Raw genomic sequence first — 22795 nt, forward strand, 5'->3', positions numbered from 1 at the left:
AACCATTTCCCTACCCTTCATATCCCATTCCTGTTGGGATGAAATCGAGCGACTCATGGAATCAATCCCAGCCTCAATCTTCAAATGATTTTTCTTATGGACAACCTTAACCAATCTCGGATCCATATGGGTGGCATATTAACAATTACATGCAAAACTATTTTGGGGATTTATCATTTGATAACTACTCTTCACAATACACTCATTCTACACATAGAGATGATGAAGATAGTGACAAATTTGAACCTCATAGGAACTCTATGTGGTACTAAAGTGTAAAATATTGTACTAATTCATTATATATAAATGATTATGGTGTGTTTAGACTTCTTTCATTAATTACTACATATTTTCTACACTCATAATGTTTGTCAGATCGCTATATAATCAACTTGATAATGTTAAATCCATCATGCAATGCATTTCCTTCCAATTTTTTGTGATAAACTAATAGATAATTGACTAAATAAACATCCTACAAAGTTTCAATAAAAATTTCCAAGTTTTTCTTACAATTTCCGTGGTTTCCATGTAATTTTTATCGATATCGATATTTTACCGATATTTCCATCGATATTTCCGTGTTTTCGAACTACCGATATTTCCGATATCACCGATATTTTCTTCCTTGGTTGTAACTATGTAGATTTTTCTTTCTAAAATGAAAATAAAAACTATATTTTTTTATTCTTTTCTGTCAAACTATCTTAAATTACTATATTTATATATACATTATTCGATGTTATTATATTTTTGTAGTAAAATTGAATTCATTTATTCAAATTACTTAAATGAGTCTAGACCACTTAGATTCCGCTTAATTCCCGCCTAAATGCTAGGCGCTAGTCTGATGTTCGATTAGTGCCTAGCGTCGATTAGTGCCTAGCGTTTTTTAAAATCTTGGATAGAATATGGTAAAAACACATCAAACGTGCCTCCTAAAAATAAAAACAAATTCCAGCCTTTGAGAAATGAAAGTGACACAGATAATATCTCCTCACAAAAATCCATCCCACTCCAAACCAAACAAACAGGAGGCCAAGACTCTCTCTCTCTCACTGATGAACCAATGGCCCAGCAGCAGCAGCTAACCAAGTGCAGCGCCTGGTCCACCGCTCCCAACCTCAATCTTCCCCGCCAGAACACCCAGCGCTTCGCCTTTCCCAATGCCAGGCGCCAAAACCCAAATCAGAAGACCAAGAGTCTGAATTGGTGGATGCGAGGGTTTGGGAATCATGCGAGGGCGTTGGTGGCGAAGGCGAGTAATGGCGGGGCAGGGACCGAGGTGGCGGAGAATACGGTGGTCGACAGGCCGAAACTGCAGCCCTTTCAGGTGTCTCAGGGTCATCCGAGTCCGCTCGTTGCCACGGCGCGTGATGGCGGGGTTAACTTCGCCGTCTATTCCGGCAATGCGGTTTCCGTCACTCTCTGTTTGATCACTCTCTCCGATTTAGAGGGGGTAAGTCATGAATTGAACATTTTGTTGCCAATTTCTCGTGCTGCTGTTAATATATTTTTTTTGTCGGGCCAAAAGCCCGAAAGATTGCTTCTTTTAGTGACAGTGCATTTGTGGTTTGAGTTCTACTTAACTGAACTTAAATTGATACTAGGTTGGTTAAGAGCATTCTCCCTTGCATTCAAGGTCCCAAGTTTGAATCATCCCTCCCCAATATTGATTGTATAAAAAAAATTGAAACTTGTGGAGTTTCTTAACTTGAGTTCTATGTAAATAATTGATTAATTAATCGTTGATATGCATTTGATGTAGGATAAAGTTACTGAGCTGATCCCTCTTGATCCTTTGACCAACAAGACCGGAAATGTGTGGCATGTACTTCTCAAGGGAGATTTCAAAGATATCCTTTACGGATACAAATTTGATGGGAAGTTTTCGCTTGAAGAGGGACACTACTATGACTCTTCTAGAATTGTATTGGATCCTTATGCAAAGGTTATTGACCTCAATGAACGGCAAGGCATCTTTTATCTGTTGTTTCATAGGAGTTGTGCGGTTTCTTCTCCGCATCATAAAATAAGAACGTTGATTGCTTCTATAGATGAGTCGTATAATGCATGCATGGGTTTTAATGACTTGTTTTTTGTTTTAAATTTAATGTGCGGGGACTCATTTTTTATATATTTTTTTTAAAATTTGTCTAGGCAGTTATTCGTAGAGGAGAATTCCGCAAGCTAGGTCCTGATGGTAATTGTTGGCCTCAAATGGCTGGAACGGTACCTTCTTTTGATGATCAGGTACTTTATCCACAAAATCTGTTTTAGTTTTAAATTTGGTAACAACTTATCACACCTGCTTTCGATGTTATCTCCTTGCTTCAGATTTTCCACCTTTTGACTAGGAATTGATTTTCCTTTGTTCTTTTTGAAGAACTTAGTAGTTTTGGTTTCATTAGCAAAACAATTTGAACAGGATGAGACAGAGAGAAATAAAGCATCTCTTTTATCTCTGTACTTTAACTTGTTCTCCTATGTTGTTAAGGTTGCATATCCACCTATCATCGCTATCAGTCTAGGATTTCAAACTGTGATAGTGTGTTTTGAACACTTTAAAGTCTAAATTCAGTTCATTTGAGTTGGAACAGGGCAGTAACTGTCGAATTCAGTTCATTTCATTTGGAAATCCTCACAAAAAGTTTGTAGTTTAAGTTTTGTGGAATTCATTTGGGTGTCTAATTGGGGGATGGCTAATGGATCGTTTACCAAATAAATTCCATGACTTTAAAACTTTTGTTCTAAAGCAAATTCATTGGAAATCAAGTAAATTAATGAATTCATCTCAATTTAAATAATTTTTGGTCATTTCACAAATATAGGGTAATTTAACTACACGGGGAGCCTTTATACCTGCCTTGTCATAGGTCTTTGATGCCTGGAAATTATGTTCAAGTTGCCATTTCCTGTTTTTGTAGGTTGGGGGTGGGACAAGGAGACTACAGGCTAGATTTCTGTTGAATAAGTTTAAATTGCATAATTGCTTTCTTAGCTTGATACCCTTGTGATGTAACAGAAAAGGGAAAAAAAAAATACCAAACTTTTCCTTTTCAAAGTTTGTTGCTTTCAGGTAAAAGTTATAAGTTTGAAACGTCATCCCATGATTGTTTTTAGCCTGAGAGGAACCTATAACTGGCCTCTGTTTTTGGTTTCTCTAATCGCTTATTTCACAATACTTAAATAACAATGTCAACGTAAAACCTATAACTTGTATTTTCACTCCCATGGAAATCTTTTTATGAAAGTCAGTTCAACAGAATTATTTGGACATCGCTAAATTTGCGAATAAATCATTATGCATTTGTCTTATATGATCTGGAATATTTTCCAACACTGGCTCTTCCTTTTTATTTCAGTTTGACTGGGAAGGAGATTTACCACTAAAATATCCACAAAAAGATCTTATCATATATGAAATGCATGTGCGAGGGTTCACAAGGCATGAATCGAGCGTGACTGACTTTCCTGGTACATAGAGAAACTTGATCATTTAAAGGTCAGTAGTTCAAAGAAATTCTGGAAAAATTCTGAAAACTGCTTCATAGGGAGGTTTGTTTCACTAGGTAGGGTGGTATATATTTTTATTTCGAATTAATACTGTAAAACAATCTTGGGCTGTGTGAGTGTGCATGGTGCATTGGAAGCCCATTGGACATATGATATGCACAGCCGGAGTTGGGGACTTGGGTCATGTTGAAGCGATTGCCTTTTTGTTGGCACCTATCAACCTAACTTAGATTTGTGTTGAGATTGGGGCAGTGCCAGATGATCAGAACTCTTCTCAGTCCCTTTATGCAAAATATGCCATTGTTAATTACTAATATAAGGTTAAAGGTTGTCTTATTTGGAGCATGTCACTAGTATTCACTTTCCCACGAGCCATCAACCAAACAAAAAGGTTCACTTTTCTGTTATAGTTGAGGAACAAAATATGTTTTTATTTATATACAAGTGTTTACTCGAATGAAGTTACATGATAGTATCTCTTTAACAACTTTGTAGTGTATTCCCAAATAAAGAAGAACCATCATTTCATGTATAGAAGAGGAATAATATTCTTTATTACGTAAAGTGTTTGAAGTGTTTATCTACCACATCAAGTGTTTAGCAGGACAATCACAAATAATAAGATCAACAGTTTAGAGTTAGCATGTGGATGTTCTTATTAGGTTTTGTTTGTTTTGTAGGAGCTTGGGATCAATTGTTTAGAGTTAATGCCATGTCATGAGTTCAATGAGTTGGAGTACTTCAGCTACAATTCTGTCTCAGGTGACTACAAGTACAATACTTCTGTCTTCTATGTACATTGTGTCTTGAAATTGTTTAAGAATGGGAACAACAAACAAACTCAAGAAATGCAAGAAAGTACGCCATAATATAAAATGAATATGGTTTGGCTATGTGCTTACATACACGGGCCAGCAACAAAAAATTCCACTATATAAATAATGGGTACAAGCAAACATCTTATCAAGCATCTAGGTTCAAGGCTCGACGAACAAATAAAAAGAACAGGAAAACAAAAGAGCATTCTCATCTCTTTTCTTCTCTCTTTCACACACCTTGCCCTACAACATTCTCTCACTCAAACTCTTTGAATGGTGTGCTGAACATTGTTCTGTTGCTTACTGATACAGGTAAATGAGCGCAGTGACTCTTCTTATATAGCTACAGTAGTGGCTTTACCAATTAAGAAATCTTATCCTAATTAGAATCTCATTACCAAGTATGTCCAACCTTCTTCAATTGGGAAAGCAACACATTTGGGAGCAGGATTCATATCCTCATAGATGATTAGTTCTATTAAGTTTAGGAAACTCATCATGGGCTGGACAACCCAGCACATTGTTTTCTTTATGTGTATGCAAGACAACAATCTAAATTGTAACTCGAAACAAATCTTCTAAAATCAAAATCTGTAGATGCTAACTTTCTAGAGTAGGATGGATTCATGGGTGCTTTCTACCATAAGAGAATATGCACCTTGTTGAAAAGAACTTTAAAATTGGACTGAAAATTTCAACTTTTTTCTTTGAAGTCTGAAATTTTTAACCTTTGACTTCCTAGAATCTTGAGGAAAAGATTTTGGTGCCTTCAGCCATATATTTTGTGCAAGTCAATTTTTATTTTTCCCAGGGTAAATTTTTGGGGATACTCAACTATCAATTACTTTTCACCAATGATAAGATATTCTTCTGCTGGCATACGTAATTGTGGCCGTGATGCAATAAATGAAGTCAAGTTTCTCATTAAAGAAGCACATAAACGTGGAATTGAGGTCACACGTACTAGTAATGCTGTCAGAATGTTTTGATGAGATATTTTGTTTTAAGTTTTCTAATATTGTTCTATTAAAATTAGGTGATCATGGATGTTGTCTTCAATCACACAGCTGAAGGGAATGAAAATGGCCCCATGTTGTCTTTTAGAGGTGCTGATAATAGTGTCTATTACATGCTTGCGCCTAAGGTATAGCTCTGAAATTATGAACTTTTTTGTGTGCAATGACTTCATACTATGTTTTACTCTTTCAAAACGTTATTTTCCTTGGAAAATCATATGCTTCTCAAATTATTGGTTTTCTCCTTTGTTGATCTTGTTCAATACTTTAAATGTTTACGGTCCTTGAATCTAGTTGAGGACAATTTTAATGCTTTTAACATGGTGGGTTTATTTGCTATTGCTATTTCTGTTGTTCCATGTAATTGGATGTTTGCTTTAATCTCGTAAGCTTCTATTCTGTGCTTTGTTTTGTTGAAGAAGAGCATGCTTTTATATGATGCAATTAGCTGCTTTCTCTCCAAGTGAAGTTTTCTAATTCGAAGTGAATTTGGTAGCAGATTTAAGTCTTGTCCTCTAATGTCTGTCTATCAAGCATCAACCATTTCAGCAAAAAGAAAGTAAGTTTCTGTTCTTTTAAAATCCCTTTTTATAGATTTTCTTTCATATTCAATAAATAAAATTAAGTTTATATTTATTCTATCCAAATAAAAGCAGCACGAACTGAGGGAAAAAAACAGTAAGATATAGTTTTTCCTAAGGGAATGATGTTTACCCTACTGCTTGTGCTAAATTTGTTTAAAACACAAGTGATTTACCAGTCTCGCGGTCGTGTGGTGGGCCAATTTGGTATCTCTCTGTCTATAGTAGCTCATTCAGTTTTATCAGTATCATACTTGTCCCCTTATTCAGTTTTTTACTACGGAGAGTTCTTTTTTATGAGGAGATTTTTCATGAATTACATAGCTGATAAATGGTCAATCTGAAATGAAGCAGCAGAAAATTATATGCGGTTATATTTTGGTTGTAATCATATTTCAAATATCTACTAAAGCAGGTCGATTGATATTGATCATTGAACATATAACTTATATGCATATTGAATTGGAAGACCGTACCAAGGTCAGGTTTGCGTTGTATGCCCCAGACCTAGAATCCATTTGTGTCGTAAACTGAAAAATATGTGACATTTTTTATTTTTCTGGTGCCATCTTTTTTTATTTGACATCTCTTCATTCCTACATTGTGAACTCAATCTATTGTCCCTTTATTCTTAACAGGGAGAGTTGTATAATTATTCGGGATGCGGTAACACATTCAATTGCAACCATCCTGTTGTGCGCCAGTTTATTGTAGACTGCTTGAGGTAGAATTTCCCAAATGTTCAGTCTTGCTTTTATCCGATAGAATTTCCTATCAATTGAAATTTGCATTGGTGAATTTGATATGTGGAAATTATTTATAGTTCCCGTAGATAATCTGCATTGTGGAAGCCAAGGCTGTGTCATGCTTCATATATTATTTGGTCATGCAGGCATAGACAACTTTAACTTCTTGCATTGTGACTCTGAGACCTAATGTTGTGCATAGTCATGTAATAGTGCCAATTCATAACCCAATTTTGCTTCTGAATCATGTCATTGTCAGATTGTGTCTACATGACATTCTCCCTCTCTAATTATTATGGCAAGGAACTAGCAAATTAATGTTCTTGTAAGCTCACTTACTCCATGTCTCTGGAAGAGAAAAAAATTGTTTATAGTTGAAAACTCATATGCTAGTTGGCTTATGTGCTCCTACATTGGCAAGTGCTTTGATAAGATATTGGGCACCAGACCAGTGTGATGCCTTGCCACTGCTATAGCTGAATGAATCTCACTCACTTTTTCTTGTTGTCTGCTGTCTATCTTCTCTTCCATCATTTGTCTGAAAAATTGCAACTCTATCCTTTGTCGTGTATCACTTTTTGATAATTTCGATGTTATGTCTATGATTTTGAAGTGTGGTTGTATTTAACTATTGATTTTTTTCCGTAACCATCATCTGCTACTTATTTACTCCAAATGGTAGAAAGGTCATTGTTTTCATTTTCTGCGCAACAGATATTGGGTAACAGAGATGCATGTGGATGGGTTCCGCTTTGATCTTGCTTCTATTATGACCAGGGGTAGCAGGTCTCGGCCAGATGCTCTATTCTGAATCAGTTTATACTGGACACTGGCGTCATTTCAGTCGTTTTATCTTCACTTCTTTGTCCACAGTCTCTGGGATGCAATTAATGTATATGGGAGTGCAATAGAAGGTGACTTTTTGACAACTGGAACCCCTCTTGCTACCCCACCATTGGTTGACATGATAAGTAATGACCCAATACTTCATGGAGTGAAGGTTCTTACTTTAAACCTTTTTTATCAGTATTTCTAAGATTTTGAAGGGTCATTGGTTGACACAATAAGTTACACATTTTTATCAGTATTTCTAAGATTTTGAAGGGTCATTTGAATTACACATTTTTATCAGCATCCCTATGTCTACATTCTAGAACATAGATTATTGATACAGTTGGGTTTTTAGGGGTGACCAGCTATGAGGACCAACGCCTTAGAAGAAATATGAGACTCAACTCACCTTGGTCAATTTTCAAAGCCCATCTAATTCTTCTGTACTACTTATTACTTAATCAGTTCGGAATGGTTATTTCATCAAGTTCGTATCCCCATTCTATGTATTGAAATTTAACAGTAAATCTAAAGGGGTATACTTAATTTTGTTCTTATTAATCATTAATCTGCCATAAAATAGTTAATAGACATGTAAAAGTCAAGTGAGAGATGCTTATATATTAGAAACACGGACTACCCTAACATCGCCACACCCTAGCAAGGTGATGCTCTTTTAAATCATAAAACATATTTCATGTCATCTTCGTGCTTCCTGGAGTGTCCCATTTCCTTTGTTTTTCAAAGTTGTTTTGAATTTTCCATAATAATTTCCTTGCCTTCTTTTTTGTATTCTTGTTTCTAGAATTTTGTTGAGCCTAATGATCCTGCACAAGAATTTATCTTACTGGTTTCCATGATTTGGTCCTGCATACCTGTACCAAGTTGGTATGTTTCCTCACTGGGGTAGTTGGTCAGAATGGAATGGGAAGGTATGTTTAGACATTATAGTTTTGTAGTCATTTCAATTAACCCATAGTGACTGAGATAAAGAACATAATAACAGCAGAAAAGACATCCACATGTTCTTCAGGTAAGAAAAGTCCTAATTGACCCAATCTTCTTTTCCACACTATTATAGAACTGGCTGCACAAGGATCTGGGAAGGCTGTGCCATTAAACAATAAACATTCAAACTTAAGTTGTAGCGTACATCCATGAAGAGTATTTTCTGGCCATCCAGTCCAAATGTTTAATCTTTGAGAAAATCTTCTGACAAGTACAAATTGGGCGTGCTAATCAGTTAAATCAGAAATAGGAGATTCTTCCTACACGTGTTTTAGATTTTGGAGAGCTTCATACATCAGATGATCAGAATCGATTAGAGTTCTTTCTCTTGTTGTTGGGTTGGCCTCTTCAGGTATTGTGATTGGGGGCTAACTCTTTCTGTATCCTAAACCTATTAATTCATTGATCTGGAATCAGTTCATGCAAATGACTCTTAAACAATCTACCAATGCATCTTGTTCAACATAACCAAGTCTAATTATTCTATTTTTTGGATCATTGGCATCTCATACTTTCGGCCAGTTGATCTATCTCACTAAAATCTAACCAACCATTAAAGTGCAATAATACGTTTGAGACAGAAACATTTGGCTTTACTTGAAACCTTTTTTGTTGTCTGGTGTTATAACTCATGACCTTATTCCCCAGCATCTTTGAGTCCTGAAACCTGCTAATAGGACTTTGTGGTATACTTTATAGGTTAGTCACAAAGCCAGTTAGGCAATGATTGTGTTTTACCTTGATATTTTAGTTTGATACAGTTTGTAAATTCCTGTAACTTTCAGTATCGTGACACAGTGCGGCAGTTTATCAAAGGTACAGATGGCTTTTCTGGGGCTTTGGCTGAATGCCTTTGTGGGAGCCCTAATTTATATCAGGTAATTCAAGTTTTTCCCGTCTCTTTTGACAATGACTAATATTCTGTACTTTGAGAATCCTCTCCTGGAATGTGGAACATCGTGTATGCGCTTCTTCTTCTCTCTCTCTCTCACACATTATTTCTTTGGACCAGGAAGGAGGGAGGCCATGGAATAGTATCAATTTTGTTTGTGCACACGATGGTTTTACTTTAGCTGATTTAGTAACCTATAACACCAAACATAACCTGGCAAATGGAGAAGACAACAATGATGGAGAGAGTCATAATAATAGCTGGAACTGTGGACAGGTGAATATTGATAAATATGTATTCTCTGATGGTTGGATTTAGCCCTTGATGCTGATGGTAGTCTGTGTGATAAGGTTACAACATCTGTAATCCTTATGACCAGGCATGCTAAAGTCTTAAGGTCTAAAATGTCTCATCTGGCTTTATGATGATATATATTCTGCACTTAGGTCTTCTAGTTTCCACTCATATTCGACCTATTTTCACTTTTTGATTTTCTCGTTAATCTGTTAGGCAGGGAATCGATTTTTCTTGCTTTTAGAAGGTTGATTACCCTTGAAGACGGGAAATATGCTTTTTATGTGTTTATGGGACAGAAACTCCGCATCACTTCTGTGGTGTTTTTTTCTCTGTTGTATCCCATGGAACGATTAAAAGGGTTATCTTTAAAATTAGACCCTTGGCCAGCCCTACAGGAAATGGACTCCTTTTGTGCATGTATCTTAGATTTGTACTCCGCATCACTAGTTGTCATTCTGTTTTTTAACCCAATCATTTAGGGGCTTTTCACATACAAGCCTCCCATAACATCACAATCTAGAGAAAAACGCTTCAAACCTTATACTTTAGAGAAAAACCCAACTTAGTTTGTAACACCAAAGGAATTTCACAATTAAGAAGCAAGTAGAGCATGACAATTGGATAGATGAGTTTTTTTTTCCATCCAATTGAGCTCTTGAAGTGTTTTTGTTATAAATCTTAATGGTGTTAGGGTGTTTTTTTTTTTTTTTTTTCCTAATGTACTGTTATTTAGGAGGGAGAGTTAACAAGCATTTCAGTGAAGAAATTGAGGAAACGACAAATGCGGAATTTTTTTGTCTGCCTCATGGTTTCCCAAGTAAGAAGCTGTTCTTATTACTATTTTATCGAATTGAGGTTCAGTTATAGTGCATCTTATACTATGACTCTTAATTAGGACTACTATGACTCTTCCTTATTAGTCAGCCTTGATTTCTTGTAATGCAAGTCTGAATTTTATTTTTTATTAAAATTTTTAGTTTCTTAAAGACTTCTTTACAAACATTTTCAATTAACTGAGAAGGGGCATGTGCATCTTTGAAGTTCATGGACATCAAAATAGTAGGGCATGAGAATTGGTTGTTGTGAATGGATCCCACATTGATGGGAGGAAGGACTTTGCATGGGCTTATAAGTAAGTTGGGCTACTTCCCATATTGCCAATTGGTTTATGATGGAACCTCAACTTCTTCATGGTATCAGAGGTTGTCTCACGTGTGAAGTCAAATGGCCACATGCGCTCCATGTCACCCCGTTATGTTGTCCACATGTTATACTTGAAAATTTGCCACACTTGAGGGGCCGTGTTGAGAATGGATCCCACATTGATGGGAGGAGGGACCTTGCATGGGCTTATAAGTAAGTTGGGCTACTTCCCATATTGCCAATTGGTTTTATGGTGGAACCTCAACTTCTTCATTGGTGTGTTTTCAGTGCAAGGAAATAAAGGAGAAATAGAAAAGTAGTGCTACTACTAAATTGGTTTACTATTGAATGGTGTTGATCTTTATCTTGTTAAATTAAGAAGGGTTTCATGGAGACTTTTATACTACCCTACCAGTTTCGAATGGATCCTGCTGAATTCTCATTCTAAAGATAACAGAAGAGCCTGAATTTGTACATTAATTTGATTTTGCATCTTGTAGGTTTTTTGGAGCATAACTCTATGGTGCCTTGCAGATATTGTTTAAATGCAGCACTTTCTAGGTAGATTGTGCAGACGATGTTGCATACTTTTGTCTGCTTACTGAATACATTATTCCAAATTTTTCTATTTATCAGGGTGTCCCGATGCTGTGTATGGGTGATGAATATGGTCATACAAAAGGGGGAAACAACAACACATATTGCCATGATAATTATGTTTTTCTCTACACCTTTGTCAATACACTTTCTGTCATACCCTTGTTTTTATTTTATTTTATTTTATTCATTTTTATGGTTGTTGCTGTGCTGTAGATTAATTACTTTCGATGGGATAAGAAAGAAGAGTCCTCATCGGACTTTTTCCGATTTTGCTACCTCATGACCAAATTCCGCCAGTATGTATCTATTTTACTGGTTGGAGGTAATTATACTGTGCTTTCTGGTTGATATTTTGTATTTCCTCACTGCGAATTATGCAGGGAATGCAAGTCACTTGGGTTAAATGACTTCCCAACAGCAGAGAGGCTGCAGTGGCATGGTCATGCTCCTGGGGTGCCAGACTGGTCTGACACAAGCCGCTTTGTTGCCTTTACTCTGGTATTGACCACCCTGACTAATAAAAGGTCGTACCCAGTGCACAAGGCTCCCGCTTTACGCAGGGTCTGGGAGAGGTGAATGTCGGCTAGCCTTACCCCCATTTATGGAGAGGCTGCTCCCAAGTCTCGAACCCGAGACCTACCGCTCATGGGCGAAGGCACTTGCCATCACACCAAGTGATGCAGTTTAAAATTAAGTTTTAATTATCGTACCTTGTTTATTGAAATGGGGATAAGCAGAAGATTACCATGTTCCAACTTCCACAGTGACCTTATGCCCTTGTGTTACATAAAAGTCTTAACTTGCATGGAAGTACCCCATCAGACGTATCATGAAAATGGTATATCCTGGGTTCTTCTGAATTCTCCCATTCTCAAATACATAACAAATACTCTTCCAACTGGTCTGCCCATTTTCCAACATGTACAAATCAATGCTTGAGCCCTAAAAGGAGCCTTGGCACACCTTTTTGTAGGTCTCTAGATTAAGAAGCCATCAACCTTGATCACGCAGGGTGTTTGAATTTGAACACGAGTTCTTTGCCTTATAATTTGGAGACTGAACTCTATCCATTTTTAGAACAGACTTAAACCTAAGGTGCACACCCATGTTTATATGACAAATCCACACTAGTGTCCCATGTGATGCTTGTGTAAAAGTATGACAGGTCAAACCAGGGTTACACGAATTACGATGAAAAAGTTTGTATAGAAATATAAAAGTAACAAAAGTACAACGATAAGTAATTTTTTTAATTTCTTTTGTAAATTTTGTCATTGTATTCATGTACTTGTGCCAGACTATACCCAATGTGCAGGTTGGATATATAGTGTGGCAATCTAATAAATCAACAATTAGGTCCTCAACTTAAGTCTTCATTGGTTGGCCATAGATACATAGCTTGGCAGATAAGATGAATTCTTGTTTGAATGTCGGTTGTGGTTCAGTCTAAGAACACTATTACATAGGTTGGATGAAGAAAAGTGTTTGTCCTAGCATGCGCACCTCTTATTGGGTTGTTTTGGTTGTAAACGTCTGCTATTTAACTGGTCTGTGACTCTACATGTTAATCCAGATGGACGCTGTGAAGAGAGAGCTGTATATCGCTTTCAATGCCAGCCACTTAGCTGTGATCATTTCTCTGCCGGAGAGGCCTGGATACAGATGGGAGCCCTTGGTCGACACCAGCAAGCCTGCACCATTTGACTTCCTTACTAGTGACCTTCCAGATACCGCAATTAAACAGTATGCTCACTTTCTCGACGTCAATTTATATCCCATGCTAAGTTATTCTTCAGTCGTCCTGTTACTTTCTCCCGTCGAAGATCCATAGCATAATGAAAGCACCGGTGCAGAATCCGTATTTACAGATATTACGATGAAAGAAACTAGTGGCTTGTTCAAATCCTTGCATTATCAACTGGGAGTCTGGAACAAATTATAGAAGGGAAGTAAATGGTAAAGTTGCAAGTAGTAGAGATTCTGTGGAAATAGTTTGGAGAGAAATCATGTTCAAGTTTCTAATACCCCACAACAAAATAATAAATAAATAAATAATATAAAGAGAATAAATTCGCTACGCGTATAAATTTTAAGCAAATGTATAATGTTTTGATTGTATGTGCCTTGTGAATAAAGTTATTGGAGAAGTTGGTTAGTAACTATGAGTGTGGTGAACGACTTGCATTAACATTATCAAGAATCTCATATTTAAAAAGGCTCTTAAGTCTTAACGATATGGGAGATCATGGATCTTCGGTCATGTCATGTGTGTTTAACATGCAAATCCAATAGAGGTCATGTCCACCTCATTTAATGCAGATGTTAGTGTAAGCTTAATTTCCCGCTTGCAAGTGAAGGAGAAAGTCATCCAACTGCATTATTTCAGTTCACTTGTATAATTTTTTTTGGGTGATAGGAGGTGAATTGTCGATTCTCTTTTTACACCTGAGTACAAATTAGATCTTTAAATTATATTTTCGGTAAAATAAGTCTATATTCAATTAAAAAAACTGCTAATTTTATCCACATTATTATATTAAAAACTATTATATCCAATTTTTTCTCAATTTAAGTAATGTGACTTGCATGTGGCACATTTGAAAGGATAATATCGTTATTTTCTCACCTATAAGTCTTCAACGTTGCATGTTTGTTGCAAATCTAATTTTTAATTTACTTTTCAAAGTTAACTCCATACACTTTTTGTTCCTAAAAATAAAATAAAGAGAGCTACTAAACCCACTTCATAATCCTATTTCCCCGCCATCTTATATTCACCCCTCATAAAACACTCTTTGTCCACCCACCAATATTTTTGATCCTTGCATTAATTTAACTATTTTTCAAAAATTTAAAATTAGAACTGAAAATAAGAGCCACCCCACACCACTTAGACACGGATCTAGGAAAAATTATTTGGAGGGTCACATGTAAAAGTTCATAAACACTTGGTTCCTGAGATTTGCATAACTCCTCACCTTAGTCCCGAAGATTTGAAATCAATAAAATTGGTTCCTGACTTTGTCCACCATCAATTATTTTGGTCATTCCTTGAAAAATCTCCATTAAATAAGAATAGAATGACCAAAATACCCTTAATTTTTGTCAAATCATTTTGGTCTATTGTTTATTAAATTGAGGTCATATTTGTCATTTTGATCTTTATTTAACATAAGTTTGCACGGAATGACCAAAATGATTGATGGTGGACAATTTCAGGGACCACTTCTATTGATTTCAAATATCTGGGACCAAAGTGATGTGTTATGCAAATCTCAGAGACTATTTTGACTAAAAGCCTAATTTATAGAACAAATAATAATACAAGTTACAACTGTTCACAACGTGTTTTCATATTTTGAAAGCATTGCATTATAGCATCATTATAAATGGAAGAAAAAAAAATGCTCTCTACATAAACTACCATACTATGACTCAACTATGGATCTCCTATCGGTAACGCAATGGATTTTTCACAATATTCATAGCGGAAAAGGTTCTCTCCACTTAAGCACTAGCAACCAATAGAACCAAAGCCAATATAATTAGCAAATACACATGGTTATACTCTATTCTTCCTCGTATCCACCATCTTTTTGCAAGACGACCAATTCCTTTCAATTGAGAAAATTAATCTTGAACGTATATCAAGAATATAATGCCCAAGTTGATATTTAAAAAAAAAATACTAAGAAGGAAAACTACTCTTTAAGGCATTTTATCAAGCAGTTCTAGAGCATGTATGAAGGGTAACACCAACCTTTAAAGGGACAACACTCAAGTCATCCATAGAAATTCATCAAAGTTCGGAGGATCAGCTGACCCCCTTCCCTTTTGATGGGTCTGCCAATGACATCACCCAACACAATTTGATGACAACCCCCTTTCACGGTGTGTCCAGAACTTGTTCACCTCGCAGGCGTAGAAGACTACAAAAAAATAATCCCAATCTTCTTCATCGCAATCACTACTGATATCAACGAAGAATCTGTTGGATCATCGAAACACTTTCCCTGACAAATCTCAACAGCGTTGTTTGGATTCAAAACAGAAGATGTTTGAGAACGATATTTTGAAATTTTGGTTGGAAAAGATTTAGAGGAAAGAGTGTTTTCTGAGTATAAGGATATATTTGAGAGCTACTAGACCTACCCCACAACCCTGTTTTCCTACCCAATTTTAAATTTAATGACAAAATTAGAATTTTGTTTGTATGTAATTTTTAACAAATGATATTAGGGGATGGTGGGTTTAGCTTCAAAATTGGCTAATAATAATGTGGTTCAAATTCTCTTTTGGCAAGAATCAAACTTAAAATCTTTTATTTAGTGAAAAAAAATACTAATAGATCACCGGCTGTTTATTTATTTGTAATTTTTGCTATTGACAAATAATATATATTTACTTCAAAGCTCAGGGGCCATACCACAGGTGGGCATAAGGAGCCAGTAGAGAGAAATGGACTTTAACAGGCACATGGATCACGTGTCAATTTTCTCTTCTGGAGAAATCTGGACCCCCACAGAAAGTTACAAACCTCTCTCTCCTCTCTCTCTCCCTCCCTCCCTCCTCTTTTTACACTCTTTAAAGTTCCAGACTTTCAGGTTGTCTCTGCAAATCAAATAAAAAAATCCAATCAAAACCTCAACAATCACACAATTTAACAAAAACCCAAATCTCCATTTCCTCAGAATCTGAAAACAGAGTTGCAGAAATCTCTCACATGGAGGACTACTTCGTCTCAGACGGAATGCTGATGAAAACGATGAAGAAGAGGAAGGAGGTGGAGGAGCTTGACCAAGTCAACGAATACTTCTCCGACTTCTCTCTCTCTCCTCCCGCCAGAAAGATTCGCCGTCTGGTATGCAAAAACCCCATCTTTTTCTTTGCCTTCTTCTCTTCAAATTTCGACCCAAATCTGTTGAGTTTTCAAATTTTTCTGATTCAATGTGTTGGTATGTGTGAAAATTTGGTAATTTAGGATGCTCATTTGCCGCCCATCATGGAGGAGGAGGAGGCTGATTTTGCGGCGGCTCCGAATCAGGTGAAGTCGGATGCTCCTATTATTGAGGAATTGCCGTCAGGAAACAATGAGAAGGCCGTTATGCTCTTCAAGCCCGTCAATTCCCCTCTTTTTTTCTCTTTCCGTTCCGAATTGATTCCCGGCTTCAAGGGTACGCATTTCGACTACCCATTTGGATTTCCTGACGATTTCCGTCTCGAAATTTTGGTAATTTGATGGTTTATTGGTTTTCTGCGCTCCGGCCATTACGGTCTGAGACAATCAGCTGCGGGAGATGATGAGGGGGTGCAAAACAGCGAAAATCAATGTAAAGCTGTTGTCCCATGGGTTTATAGCAAGCTTGGGCCTAGGCCATCGATGGAGGTTTCGCAATCTGAGGCCCCGGAGGAGATGGGAACAGCAACAATAGAGATTGAAGAAGGGAGCAGAGAAGGACAAGGGATGGCTAACGGGTGCAGCGGAGGAATGTGGACGAGTAATGAAGGGTTTCCTCAGTGGCAGCAGCAGCATTGTATGATTCCACAACCTCCACAAAACACCACCACGCCCATCGCTTGGTTCCGATGAGACCGAAAGGCGGTAGGGTTTTTCGACTATGTTGTATCATATATTTGGAAACAGCGGAAGCAGAAACTAGTGTTAATGTTAATAGAAGCAGAGCAGTGCAGGAATTTGTCAAAGAATGATTTGTCTGTTAATTATGATTTTAATGATATCCGACTCCTAGAGGTTATTAATTTGATTTGGAGTTGCCTTGGTACACCTAACCAACACTTGACTTCACTTGACGCTCCCTTATTGGGATTAGAAGTGAATTCTAACGCGGGACCCTGAGCGAAAGCATACAATTTCCTTTAGTAACACTTCAGTTTAGCTTACGGTTTTGTAATTAGGCAACTAAACCAGCTGAAAGATGGATTAATCGATGACTATTTGGAATTTAAGCCCGCTAACCAAGAGGGAAGATACAAAAGTCAGTGAGAATTTGGTCTAGCGACAATCGGTCTTTCACTTGTTGAACGGGCGTTGTAATAAAGAAGAAAGGTAATGCAGCATAACCTAATGAATCAAAACAATGAGAAGAGTGGCATAAATGGGGACAAGTGTAAACACCCAAATAAATTTTGATCATAAATATGCACAAGGGGGTTTGACGAGGTTAAAAATACTGCTCCGATTCTCATCTCTATCCTAAAAGAGATACACTGAAATGGGGAAAAGAAAGGAAAAGGAAATGCTCTACACAAAATGGCGTTTCTCTATAACCTCAAGAAGGCACAGCTCTTCAATGAGCACCGGTCAACTTTACTATATATTCCATAAGGCCTAGTCTCCCGAGACATATGTCTTCTGTGCATAGTATTTCTTTTCGCTCTCCTTCTTTTTGGCATTGCGTTTCTGCATCAAAGACAACAGAGGAATGACTTTATCAGCACTCTCAACAGCAGAAATTTTGCTACAATATCTTCATTTAGTTTTACAAACATCCAGTGTGAAAATTATGGTTGCGATATGTGGAAGAATCGCTCAACGAATGATGGCTAGTTTGCTTGTACAAGAGTTATCAAATATGGTTTTAAATCTCTTGACAATGGTAGTGCACATAAGCCAAAAGACAGACAAGGATTTCAAAATTACCAAGTAAGCATCATGATTTGCAATTATCCTCTGGGATACTGATGTTGTTGTTATACTTTTAGGGCTTTCAAGCAATTTGAAAATCCCCATGCTCTTGGGAACAGAATAAGGATCGCTTTCACCCTGTGTGGTACAAATCATCCCATTCAATAAGTCAATTTCCGCTTGCATAGACAAAAGTTTACAGTGATCAAATTTGAAGAAAAATCCATCAACTTACAGTTAACGAGGAGTTGTACTCGGAAACTGTCCCATGCACAACCAATGAAATGTTGAAAGTTGTTATCTGTCAATGTAAGAATATGGATCTCAGATACAGTGATCAACACATCTAATTCAGACTGCATCAGAAGGATTACATTATTCTTAACAAAGTCAAGTTAGTCAAGGATGTGTACGAGAAAATGTCCAATTTACCGTCTGAATCATTTTAATCTGGGAACAGGTTCTATTTATTGTTCTTCCAATTGCTTACCTTAGGTATGTATGATAAAACTTATTGATATATCACACACATGCCAGCATGTATTGGATCCATGGCCTCCACCACAATTGTACGGTATGCTTATCTAAAGTAATGAATACAAGTGGCAAGCATGTCACGAATCTATGCACATTCCCAAGCAGCAATAAAGTTGGAAAATTTATTGTTCAAGGTAGAAACATAACTACTACGATGACATTTACATATTATAATCCCATTCAAGGCCAGGAAGAAACATCATGAACATGTTGACTGAAGAAACTGTACATAAAACCAAGAGAAGCCGTGCCTCTGAAGAATGAAAACAGTTGCTCATGGTTGTACATACAAATACAATGACTTGGTATAAAAAGCAAAAGAAAGATATATGCATTTACTCACCATGTCCATGGTAACTTCCCAGGGAGCACCAATGATTACTTCATCAACATAACGGCAACCCAATACACTAAGACTACGTTCGTGTAAATGCATAATTGGATACTTCCCTCTGTGTTCACTGCATTTAACCAAATTTTATTATTTTAGTTTTTGGTCTTTTTACAAGTTTACTTTTGTTGACTAAAGTAGACAGCAAGATAAACACAATTCCGTAATTATACCAATGAATGAATTGATCTCAAATCAAGAAAATGGAATTACCAGGCAGTCTCATCATTGTGGATGCCAACTAGTAGAAAGTCTCCGAGCTGCCTAGCATTCTTCAGAATCTGAGCAAGCAACCAAAAAAGGAGAAACAGCCTTCATATGATAAAATGATGAGAAAAAGATTTGATAACTGTTCATACAGAAAGGGGGATGCTGTAATGAATCTCCACAGCATAGAATTGCCAAAAGGGAGGGGGTGTGAACATCACATGGCAACATTCAGTTGTTTACATACAAGCATACTGTTCAAGCGTTGCCACAAGGTCAAACCTTAACCCAAGGCTTCCATAGGTAGCCTTACAACTAATGGTTAGCAGAGAACTGTCCCAATTCACAACTTCATTTCGTAAATTAATCCAATGGTAGTATCTATTTCACCCTTACAGCGATGGAACTAACGCATGATTTGTGGTGAGTAAACCAGGCTAAATATATGAATGAGTCATGCTGGAGTGCATTATGATAAAAGGCTATATGGAAGGCTATATGGAAGGCTATTTAGAAATTACTCCAAGTTTATATTGAAGATAGAAAACATCTAGGAAGATGTAGAATACTGCCATTTCTAGATGCGCCCCAAACTTTGTAATACAAAATAGGTAAATGCACTACAAAGATCCAACTTAAACCATCATAAAAATTAAGACGTTTACAGAAGTAATTCAAAGATAATAATTATACCTCAACATGTCCTGCATGAAAGAGATCAAATGCCCCATCAATGTACACAACACGAGCATTTGGTCCAGGTCCCTGAGAATATGAAAGGTGTTATGGAGGATAAAAAAACAATATGCATAAAAAAGAAACAAAAAACAAAATTTCCACCACCTCCATATGTTATCGCTGCACATTAAAATAAATATGAAATAAATGAAAAGTCAATACTGAGTTACCCTGCAAAATGGTTTACTGTGTTACTCACACACTCCCGCGGATTCGCTGATGCTTTGCTCTTTATATAAATTAGTAAAGAATCAATGAAGGACTAAATGCGGATTACTTTTGTTTTTTCCATTCTTGTCATTTCAACAGAGTCATAACTATTTCACATGGTGACTTCTTGATCTTTACATGTACCAAAAAACAGGTCCATTTGTTCCCTTCCAAAGGTATTTATTCTCACATGTCACTAGATGCACTTGAGCCAAGATCCTAGAAAGAAGTTTAGTCTAATGTATGAAATACTTAAGACTTAACAGAACAAAAATACAAAATGTAAAATTTAAAAGTGCCAATATAGCAAGTGAGGCACACCTTTCCATTAGAGAATTGCACAATGCGCCGGGATGTTGGTAGAAATTGAGATAAACTGGCACTCTTGGGTTGATTTTCTGGGGTTTTATGCAAGGATGTCTCAGTTTGATTTTCACCATCATTTGTATCCTTTAAAGAAGAAAGAATCCTCCCTACACATGATTATTATTAGACCAATTGAAAACAAGAAAACAATTTCAGTATACAACATTTTAACTATATAGGCAGATCATTGATCAAATATCTTCACTTCTAGCAAGCTTGACCACAAAAAAGTCACAAAGCAGAATTGCATAATAAGTACCGAGTCATTTTAAACAAAAGGGGGAACCTCTGAAGGAGATGAAGAGAATCATAGTACCTACAATATCTGTGCTGGAGACACCTTCAGTGCGTTTAATCTGCTTGTAGCGGCCAGCTTTTTTCGCCAAGGCGTAAGCATCGGTTCCATCCGGCAGCAGGCAAGGATCATCACCATGTATGATATAGTCAATCTTATGCTCACTGAAGAGTCTGCCCATGAATTGCTCAGTAATTTCATAAGGAGCATTCGGTATGACTTCATCCACCCACTTCAAACCACTCACGAGAGCCAATCTAGATAGAAATAAGTAGGTACATAATATACATTGATCTTATCAAATTTTAACAAAGGCCACATAAGGTATGCACCAGGAGATTATACAACGTTTGCAAGTCTTTCTATTGGAACAATAAAAGGTACAAGCGGACCAAACAGTGCATTATAATTCTAAGGATTGCCGAATAACACTATTAGGGAACCTAACTCCGCAAACCATGCGAATAACGTACTTTATATGCATGTATAAGATATAACAACATATTCTATAACTTAAGTTGGTATGTAAGTAACAAAAGGTGCAACTCGAACTCAGATAGGAATGTTTTCGGCATTCAAACATAAAAGCGTGTTCTTGAGAAATGAGTATGTTAACATGCATAATTATGTTAATAAACCCTAACCTCTCTTCCATGGATAAAACAGGTGGACCTTTATTGGCAATAATCTCCTCATCGCTAACAACGCCCACCACCAACTCATCTCCCAAAGCCTTGGCTTGCCTCAATGCATTGGCATGGCCATAATGCATGAGATCAAAGCAACCATCCATGTAAACCCGAATGTGCTTCTTATCACATTTCTTCTTATGAAAGATCCCTGAATCAGACCATAAATACGGCAACTGGGGCACCGTAATTCCACCAAAATAGCTCGTGGACAAGCCGAGCAAGGCGGCCGTGAGCATTAGACCGCCAAATACATGCGGGTGGTTGTACATTCCATCCCAAATCCAGTTGTTAGTTTCATATTCCATGGTGGCACCCTTTTTCTTCTTGCCTTATAATCTCCTTTGATCTCTTTGCTTAGCAGGAGGAGACACAAAACCTGAAGCCACAATAGCACAAAGCTAATCAGAAATCAACATTGCTTTTATTACTTTAAATTAGATTTAAACACCACGAAAACTAAAGAAAAAAAGATGAAAATACTAAACAAATCTAGAGCTTGAAAATACCAAATTAAACCAAAATGTAAGAAAAAAATTCAGATGTTAAAAGAGACTTGGAAATGGATTAAAGTTGAATTGTGAAGGGATGCAAATCCTAAGCGTATGGAGAAATTAATGATGCCAAAGATTCGATAGAATTATTGAGCAAATTCAAATTACGAAATTTATTTCTGAACCTAAACCAGAAACCCACCTGAAATTCACCTAGAATACAAAAAATTAAAAATAGCGGTGCATTAATGGAGAGAGAGAAAATGGGAAGAAAACCATGGAACTGAAAATTCCAGAAGAAAAAAAAAGTGATAAAATTCAAGAAATGAGCATTAATCATGGTGACCCAGATCTAGAAAAGTGGTTGTTTACCCAGAAAATTGGAAAAGTTCTTACCTTTTTGTGATCGAGCTTTGTGTCTCCTCTCCTCTTTTGCTTTCTCTCCCTCCTGGTTTTTTTTGGTGATCTGAAGAAATTGCAATGGGAAAGAAACAAAGAAAACAAGACAAGCAAGCCTTTCCCCTTCCCACGAGTTTTCTTTTTCTTTTTTTTTATCTGACGACAAGGCTCTCTCTCCGTCTTTTTCATTTTGTTTGGTCAGAGTTCCCACTTTTTCTGGAATTGGATCCTCGCCGGATCTAATTGCTGGGATCCTAGGGATCAACCTACGTGGGTTGTTGATAAAAAATTGTACGGTCACAATTAAATGTTTTAAAAGTAAAACAGTCTCGTTTTACGTAAAAATATAAAAAAGAAAAAAATTATGACCACACG

The 22795-nt window shown here is 36.8% G+C and overlaps 2 protein-coding genes and 1 pseudogene across 3 annotated transcripts; 2 read left to right on the forward strand and 1 right to left on the reverse strand.

Moving 5' to 3' along the window:
- Positions 1-980: 980 nt before the first annotated feature.
- LOC126607929 (isoamylase 1, chloroplastic-like) lies at positions 981-13607 on the forward strand (annotated as a pseudogene).
- Positions 13608-16003: 2396 nt separating this feature from the next.
- Positions 16004-17213, forward strand: LOC126607923 (uncharacterized). Its single transcript, XM_050275639.1, has 3 exons — positions 16004-16309; positions 16430-16622; positions 16737-17213. Exons 1-3 carry the CDS (start codon positions 16172-16174, stop codon positions 17036-17038), a joined length of 633 nt encoding a protein of 210 aa, XP_050131596.1. The 5' UTR covers positions 16004-16171; the 3' UTR covers positions 17039-17213.
- Positions 17214-17556: 343 nt separating this feature from the next.
- On the reverse strand, positions 17557-22586 carry LOC126607919 (ethanolamine-phosphate cytidylyltransferase-like). 2 transcript variants are annotated; one of them, XM_050275634.1, is made up of 10 exons: positions 22418-22585; positions 21483-21906; positions 20860-21095; positions 20499-20650; positions 19923-19994; positions 19236-19303; positions 18975-19092; positions 18330-18395; positions 18110-18232; positions 17557-17869 (listed from the first exon to the last, which is right to left on the reverse strand). In XM_050275634.1, the coding sequence occupies exons 2-10, from the start codon at positions 21833-21835 to the stop codon at positions 17798-17800; spliced, it is 1260 nt and encodes a 419-aa protein (XP_050131591.1). In that variant the 5' UTR covers positions 21836-21906; positions 22418-22585; the 3' UTR covers positions 17557-17797. The 2 variants fall into 2 exon arrangements, 1 of the variants encoding a protein (XP_050131591.1); XR_007617730.1 differs by lacking the exon at positions 17557-17869 and adding an exon at positions 18585-18678 and having other exon boundaries at positions 22418-22586.
- Positions 22587-22795: the final 209 nt, after the last annotated feature.

The sequence above is a fragment of the Malus sylvestris genome, chromosome 16 (assembly GCF_916048215.2).
Source record: "Malus sylvestris chromosome 16, drMalSylv7.2, whole genome shotgun sequence".
In the NCBI taxonomy this organism is placed as follows: Eukaryota; Viridiplantae; Streptophyta; class Magnoliopsida; order Rosales; family Rosaceae; genus Malus; species Malus sylvestris.